This window comes from Aplysia californica, unplaced genomic scaffold (genome assembly GCF_000002075.1).
Source record: "Aplysia californica isolate F4 #8 unplaced genomic scaffold, AplCal3.0 scaffold01217, whole genome shotgun sequence".
In the NCBI taxonomy this organism is placed as follows: domain Eukaryota; kingdom Metazoa; phylum Mollusca; class Gastropoda; order Aplysiida; family Aplysiidae; genus Aplysia; species Aplysia californica.
In genome coordinates, this window is record NW_004798487.1 from 39,838 (window position 1) to 47,934 (window position 8,097).

At 42.6% G+C, this 8,097-nt stretch overlaps 1 protein-coding gene across 1 annotated transcript in view; it reads right to left on the bottom strand.

The window, feature by feature from the left end:
• The window catches only part of LOC101848862 (dynein heavy chain 10, axonemal-like), a 10,870-nt gene extending 2,955 nt beyond the window's left edge, over window positions 1-7,915 (bottom strand). The window contains exons 1-5 of the mRNA XM_013090308.1: window positions 7,834-7,915; window positions 6,561-6,681; window positions 3,493-3,638; window positions 2,077-2,205; window positions 114-266 (exon numbers count right to left, since the gene is read on the bottom strand). Of these exons, the coding sequence (XP_012945762.1) occupies window positions 114-266; window positions 2,077-2,205; window positions 3,493-3,638; window positions 6,561-6,681; window positions 7,834-7,905 (621 nt within the window). The 5' untranslated portion in view covers window positions 7,906-7,915. The remainder of the gene's footprint in view (window positions 1-113; window positions 267-2,076; window positions 2,206-3,492; window positions 3,639-6,560; window positions 6,682-7,833) is intronic.
• Window positions 7,916-8,097: the final 182 nt, after the last annotated feature.

Sequence of the window (8,097 nt, forward strand, 5' to 3'; positions counted from 1 at the left end):
CACTCCCCCCCCCCCCCCAAAAAAAAAAGAACCTGGGACCTATTAAATGAGAGGCGAACACCTTAACTTCTAGACAACAAGAGTACCCCCTCCCCCCCAATTGAAGTTCGAACCTGTGGCATATTCAGGTCGTCAATGAAGATTATGAGTCGTTTATTGGAGGGCGGCCCATAGGTGTCTTTGGTCCTTTTCTCCACGTTGGCCTCCAGGTTCCGCTGGACGTCCAGTGACGTGGTCCGTGAGGAGAAGTTCATGGTCAGCAGCAGCTGTGGGCGAGTGGGAGTTTTTAGCAAAACAAAAATAAAACCCCTTCAAAAACAAAATAAAAGTAAACGTTAATAAATAGAAATGTCTGTTTTCTGTCATGAACAACAACAACAGCAACAACGACAAAACAACAACAACAATAACAACAACAACAATAATAACAACAATAACAATAACAACAACAAAAACACCGCTTAGTTTAGTTTTAGCAAGAGTTTTACGGCACTTGCAACACAATAAGGTCATATAAGTGCCAAAGATTAGCGGTGTTACAAGAGAGTAACAAACACAAAAAAGGAGGCTGAGTGAGAAGGACGATAGTTTCTTATAGGAATGAGCAAACCACACCAGAGCACCCGCCAACCACCACCACCACCATCAACAACAAACAACAACAACAACAACAACAACAACAACAACAACAACAACAACAACAACAACAACAACATGTTTGTCACAACCATATCCTCATAAAGCCAATCTTTTATTTTTTCTGTATAGCCTGTTTTCTCGAAATGCGGTTTTCTATTATCTATTTGTGGTGGCCGAATTTTGCTATTCAAAAGGCTTTTTAATGGCTGCATCGATCGACATGCGGTTTTCGCCACAAGATTCTTTAAAATATTCTCCAGATCATGACGCCCTTCGTTTTTTCAGTTTTGAGACAGTTTTGCTGCAAAAAGCTAAATTTCTTTATTTCGCCGATCGCTTTTGTAGGCCGACGCTTCTGTCTCTGCAATTTTAGAAAATCCGCCAGGTTTGTTCATTTCAAGACGTACTTCCGTTCGATACTATCGCGCATTGTCGCGCAAAACTGAGCACTATTCTAAGTGTGCAACCCGTAGGCTATGGATCTACCCTCATGTTTTCTTTTTTTACTTGGTGCTAAATTCGACTGTGATCCTTTCGTTTGATGCCCACCATCGCTTTTTCTGGACTACTTAGTCAAATTCTTTTTCTTGCTACTGGGAACAATGTTAACAGGTTTTAGATTAGAATCTAGATCTGCACCGATCATTCCTGTCATCGAAAGGGGGCCCAGCTAGTTCTATATACTTTTATTTTCATAATTCCACCATTTTTCATCCAATCTTCATGAGATTTTCACAGAATAAAGAAAAGAAGTAATACTAAAACTAAAAATGAATTTTTGATATATGGAATAGTTTTTCGTTGATGGTGTTTGGAATGTGGATTTTCAAGGATTTTTTTGCAAACGTGAATTTCATACTACCTCAGGAAAATATTCATTAAAAATGTTATAGGACGTTTAGGAAAAATTCATCACACAGATTTGTAGATCTATGGTTTGCCAAAATGCATGCAAAAAACAATTTATTTCCATGAAAAATGAATGGGGTATTGATTACGTAAGATATGTCAACAAAATCCAATATGTTCGCCGTATCCATGGAAACGAAACTTTTTTTTCTCAAACTTGATTGCCGATTTTAAGACTCCTTACTATGCTTGTTATATATGTGAATTTTGGTAACATTTGATCCCCTAATAAGCGAGATAGCCTTCAGCTGTAGCCCCCTTTCCCGCCTCTTAAACTGATCTCAATTTTCAAAAGTCCCCCTCTTTCATTCACCCCCTGTGTCTTCTATACCCCCCCCCCCCTTTTCTCTCTCTCTCTCTCTCTCTCTCTCTCTCTCTCTCTCTCTCTCTGTCTCTCTCTCTCTCTCCCCATCTGTCTTTCACACTCCCCCCTCTCCTCTCTCTCTCTCTCTCTCTCTCTCTCTCTCTCTCTCTCTCTCTCTCTCTCTCTCTCTCTCTCTCTCCCCTCTCTGTCGCCCAAAGACTTACATGTGTCTCCTCATCAATACCACGGAGAAAGTCCAGTATGGTGGCAGTCTTCGAGGTTCCCGTCTCCCCCACCAGCACCACAGGTCGCTTTATGTTCATCATCAGCTGCAGCAGCCACGTAGCTCGGAACTGAGCCGCACACACATGGTGGGAGAGAGAAAAGAGCACAATATACACCTCAGTGAACGTATCTTTTCGTTTTAGTAAGAGCTTTACGGCACTTGCAACACAATTAAGTCATATACCTACCAAAGATTAGAGGTGTTACAAGAGAGTAACAAACACAAAAAAGGAGGGGAGACAGAGATGATAGATAGAAAAAAAGGAGCAAACCACACCAGAGCGTTTATCTGCCACTCATTTTTTAGCGTGAGTTAAAATAAGGGTACGAACACGGTGACACGGACAGACAGGGACAGCTACTTGCTGCCGCACAGGGACGGACAGGCACAGGGAAATGTGGCCACTTTCAAACAGGCAGCAAGAGACAGCAACATTGTCAATCATGGCGCTGACAAAGAAGAAGAAACTCTTATTATTATTGTGGTTACGAAGGAAATTAAGACGTTCACGAATTTCTAATCGAAGACATGCGGTTCATCCTATTAACAAAAAACGCTTTTTTGTTAGGTGAATATCACCATCTCCTCCCACAGCTTGTGAATGATGAGGAAAAATTCATTGAATATTTTCGAATGCAGCCTTCAACATTCATGGCCAATGGTCTCCCACTGTTTCAATATATAATCACGATTAGCGTGGTGTTTTTAGCTCTTGTCATAAATTGCTGGCTTTTCTTGCACCGCAATGATCAGTTTCTCTTCAAAATCCTCCATCTTGACATGAACAATCACTGTGATCGTATCTTTATTTAACTCCCTTGAAACAGACAGACAGGAGAAGTAGTGCACGCACTTTTCGAATTTTTCTGACTGTCACTGACTGTTTCTGTCTGTGCCTGTCCGTGTTCAACATAGCCGGGTTGGTGTGTTTTAAAAGAAATCATGAGCGGTTTTGGCGTGCACGCTTTTTGATGTGTTGCTGTGACAGCAACTGACTGTCCTTAGGAAGAGTTTTACGGCACTTGCAACACAATAAGGTCATATAAGTGCAGAAGATTAGAGGTGTTGCAAGAGAGTAACAAACATAAAAAGAAGGAGGAGAGATAAAGACGATAGATGTTTGATAGAAAAGAAGAAGCAAACCACACCAGAGAACCCGCCAACCACCCACAATGTATTTTTATAAGGACATAAAAGGTGTTGAGCTAAAAAAAAACCCCAAAAATGGCAGTAATTGCCAAACTGAAAGAAAAAAGCCTGTTTCTTCGATTTCATTATTTTGACTAGGGCCTGATTTCCCCTTGATGCCTCACAATAAATTATCACGAGCAAACAGCACGCGGAGCCCACTCACCGTCTCCACCGTGGGCACGAGGATGTCGTAGAACTTTCTCTGGGGGTCGTGCACGTACTCCGGGACCAGCTTGGCCCAGGGCACCCACACACGTCTGTCCACGTCATACGTGAAGTCGTACAGCGTCTTCCAGCTGGGCAATTCTCCTGAGAGAAAAAAAAATGGTGAACTGGTACGGGTTTAACGCCTCTATCAACACTATTAGGTTATTCAAGGGGCGGGACCTCTAAGTTTAACGTCCGTCTCCGAAAGGACCGAGCCAAGTGGGAAGTTCGTGTAAAGTGCCTCTCCCAAGGACAAAATGTCGGACCGAGCTGAGGCTCGAACCCCCGAACCCGCAACCTCACGATTACGAGTCGGGTAGCCTGACCACTAGGCTACCAACGTCACGCAATTCTCCTGGTTTAAAGAAAATATTGAACGGCTTGTGGTTTTTACGGCTCTTACGACACCGTATTTTTGTTTGCGTGTGAAACTTGGACCTTGAATGCAGACCTTGAAAGAAGGATCAAAGCTGTGGAGATGAGACAGATGCTTCCTAAAGATTCTTGGTATCTCATACAAAGATCACACCACAAATGATGAAGTCAAACAACGAATCAAAAATGAAATCGGACAATACGTTGATCTTCCCACTTTGGTCAGGAAACGTAAACTGCAATGGCATGGGCATATCAACGTTCATCCGGCCTTGCCAAGATGATCCTTCAAGGCAGCGGCCAGGGAAAAAGGAGCAGAGGCAGATCGAAGAAGAGTTGGGAGGACAACATCAAGGAACGGGCAGGTCTGGAACTCAAAGACACGCTCAGGAAAGCTGAAGACCAGAAGGAGTGGAGGAAGCTGATAGACAAATATTTAAAAGCGCCCCGACGGATATCCAGTCTACGGGATAGGCGCAGGTGAAGGTGAACAACACTTCGTCTTCACCTACCCCGTATACTGGATGTCCGTCGGGGTTCTTTTGAAGATTTCTGGGGGCTCTCGTGGCCTAGAGGTTACGGTGTTGGTCTCTCATTCAAAGGTCCCGGGTTCGAATCCGGGTAGCGACCGAAAAAATTTGTTCTCTAAAATTGTCTCCTTTCACCTCCTTTCCTGCTCTCTAGCAATGTTCTGTCGTCTGCTTTCGTCTCCTCTTTCTTCCCCTCTCACCTCCTTTGCCCCTTCCTCTGGGCTCCTGATTCTTTCTGTAGTCTTTCTACTGCTACTCCTTGACTCGTCCTCACAGCTGTCTTTCTGCCACACCCCTGATCTTCTCGTAGGAAATATCTACACCTACCCTTCTCGGACAAGGGCGAAAAATCTCGGAGGGCCCCTGTGCAAGTTGCGCACGATAAAAATCCCTTGGTGGTCTAAAATTGATAAGAGTAGGCTTTGGCCGCCACCCATGCAAAATTCAAAATTTCTTACCAACTAAAAGTATTAGGTGTGTCACGTGCGCTCATATGACCTTATGCAGTTGCGAGCGCCGTAAAACACTTACCAAAAAAAAAAAAAAAGAAGAAGAAGATTTGTGAATGCGACATTGCTCAAGAAACACCAACGAAGAAAACAACCAGAAAGGATCCCACACCGGCTCGGTCTTACGACACTGCTGAGCAGAAATTCATAGCTTCGATCCACCTCGCTGACATGCCAGCACTGCGACAGAATCTTCGCTCAAAACAAAGGAAGAATGAGCCATGAGAGAAGCTGCATGAAGACAACATTCCCTTGAGACTATCATGAGCTAAATTGACCGCCTGCGTAGAAGAAAAGAGCCATGCAACACTGTAATGTTAGCTTCTTCCAAATGCAGGATATCGGATAACTGGATGGTGCCAAGTGGATGACATGTCTCTCAAATTCTCTAAACAGAGCCAGATAAAGAACGGCCTCCATACGGAATTTGAACCTTGTCATTCTCAGTTTGTCCAGTACAGCATTGGCTGAGCTAAAACTGCACAGACACTGGGTTTCAAAAAAATATTATTCCAGAAACAAATTATGTGTAACAAACTTTCAGCTTTGTGTGAGGAGAACATTTCTAATTTGTACAACAGCGGCAGAGTGTGACACTGCTCTCACCCTTGACAACCCCCCCCCCCCCCCCGCCCCGCACATACATATCCACTATCAAGAGATCCAGGTTTGTCTGCGATGCGATGTTAGTATACAAATACGTGTACTATGATTACCTGTCTTACCTGTCCTGGGCAACAACGTCATCGCACACCGGACAGGTCCATAAGTGCTCAGTTCCCCCCAGCACCAAAGCCCACAAGGTATCCATACTGATGGTTCCAGTGGCTGTCTGATTATGGCGACGTCTTTCCTTTCCAGATAATCGTTCCTTTCTTCTTTCTCCCCTCTCTATCCCATTTCCCGCATCCTAATGATTGCGTGGTGTTCTGCTGTCTCTCTGTCTTCCCCATCCCGCAACTTTTTCTCCAGGGTCTTCAACACTTCTCCTTTGTCAAATTTCAACTCACCATCAACCACGGCACTGCCTGCCAGCCTATCAGCCTCCTCATTGCCTTTCACTCCAGAGTGCCCGGGACAGAATATCCACGTGATGGCTCTAAGTGATGAGTGTTGTATTGGGTTCATCATATTATGATTAATTGATTGTGATCCCATTTCCTGTTTGTGACAGCCTGTGACAGTGTGATACACTTAATCATAAACTGAAATCCTCTATTTAATGCAATAAATATTCTGTATTAAACAGTAACCACAGAAAAACTGGACTAAAAATTAGGAGACCGCGGACAAACCTAACGTCGCCTCGTACATGTAATAATATTTATTATAGGCAGATTGGTAAATTTCCTTAAGACCATTTTTTCTCATGTGAGACAAAACTTGACTTAAAACAATTTTCTCTAGAATTTTTTAGACAAATTGCAAATTCGAAACTGGTCGATAGTTTTTTAATTCATTTTTATCAAGCCCGGGTTTTTTCAATAAAGGTTTTACAATAGCTTGTTTGAAAGTATTAGGTACTGTGCCAGTGGCAAGTGACATATTCACTATCTGAGTAATGACACTAATGTACAGTAATGTACAGACAAACGAAGAGATGGACTCACCCACTTTCGGTTCCACGGTCTCATCCTGTATCGCGCTCATGCAGGCCAGGTACTTGAGGTAGGCATCGAACCGCAGCCTGCTAGACTCGATGAGGGCGGCACCCAGTGACCACACCAACGCCTGTCACCAAAAGATAGGATCATCAAACAAGTAATATGGTCGCTATTAAGCAAATGGGGGCTATCCCGAAAACTGCTGTTCTGAGAAAATCGAAGATAAAGTTTTTGGACCTTTGTTCAATTTCTTTAAAAGACAAGGAGAGTTCTCTCTATAACCAAACAAATATACACACCAATTAAAAACAAACTTCTTCTCGATTTATAGGTAGGGCAATGCCCACTTTTGGTGTCGGTCAGGATTTCTGGAGGTCCCCGAAACCTGGGTTAGCCCGCTTGTCCTTAAAAGCGACCATAATTATATTTGCGTACAGACTTCGGGTTGAAAGGCGTCCTAAAACTGACTTATCAAAAGTGCCTCATCGTTTGCCAGACATGGAGAGTTGATCGTGTGGCGTGATAGAATAGAGCGGTCGTCGCTGTGTGCGACGGTGTTTAATGGCAACGAAGCTCATACAGTGTCTCTGAAAAATATGTTAAGCTGACGATATTTTTAACTGACTGCGCACATAATAATATACGAATATATTTGTGAGGCAGCGTGGTGGAATCGGGCTCTCGTCAAAATAATCAAAATGAAGAAACTTGCATTTTTATGCAGGTTTGTGAATTTTTATCAACTTGGTTTTTTTTGTTTTTGGCTCAACAACTTTCATGCCCAATAAAGAACTCATTTCAGTGTGGATTTTTCATAAAAACGTTGATTTAAGGCATTAAAATGTAAATTTTCAGTTAACACGGACTCTTAAGCTAAGGAAATAATTTTCTCACTAACTTTACCTCTGAAAACAGGTGACCCCCACCTTCTTCATTTGCAAATATCTTGACTTGTGTTCAAGATAAATGGATACTTTTTTTTACCCAAATAAAGACAAGTGAACAAGCTTTAAGATGATATCAGTAACTCTACAAGCCCAAAAATCGACGAGAGCCTGATTCCACCGCGCTGTCTCACATTTATAAAACCAAAGACAACAACATAAGATCAAATCCATGCATTATCTAATCTAATCTAATCTAATAATCTAATCTAATCTAATAATCTAATCTAATCTAATAATCTAATCTGATCCTATCTAATCTAATCTTATTCAATTTTATCTTATATTATCTGATCTGATCTGATCTGATCTTATCTTATCTAAGGACTACGAACCTGTATCATGAGGGCCTCTAGCTCCATGGGCTCAAACTCGTGGCCATCCTTGAGTGTAGCGGTGAGCACCATGGTCAGTTGAGTTACCTGGTGGGACAGGAGTGGGTGATTGCTCAAACTGTCACTTCTCACAGTTAGATTAATTAAGTGGGTGGTTGGCGGGTGCTCTGGTGTGGTTTGCTTCTTCTTTCCTGTCAAACAGCTATCGTCCATATCTCTGCCCCTTCTTTTTGGTGTTTGTTACTCTCTTGCAACACATCTAAT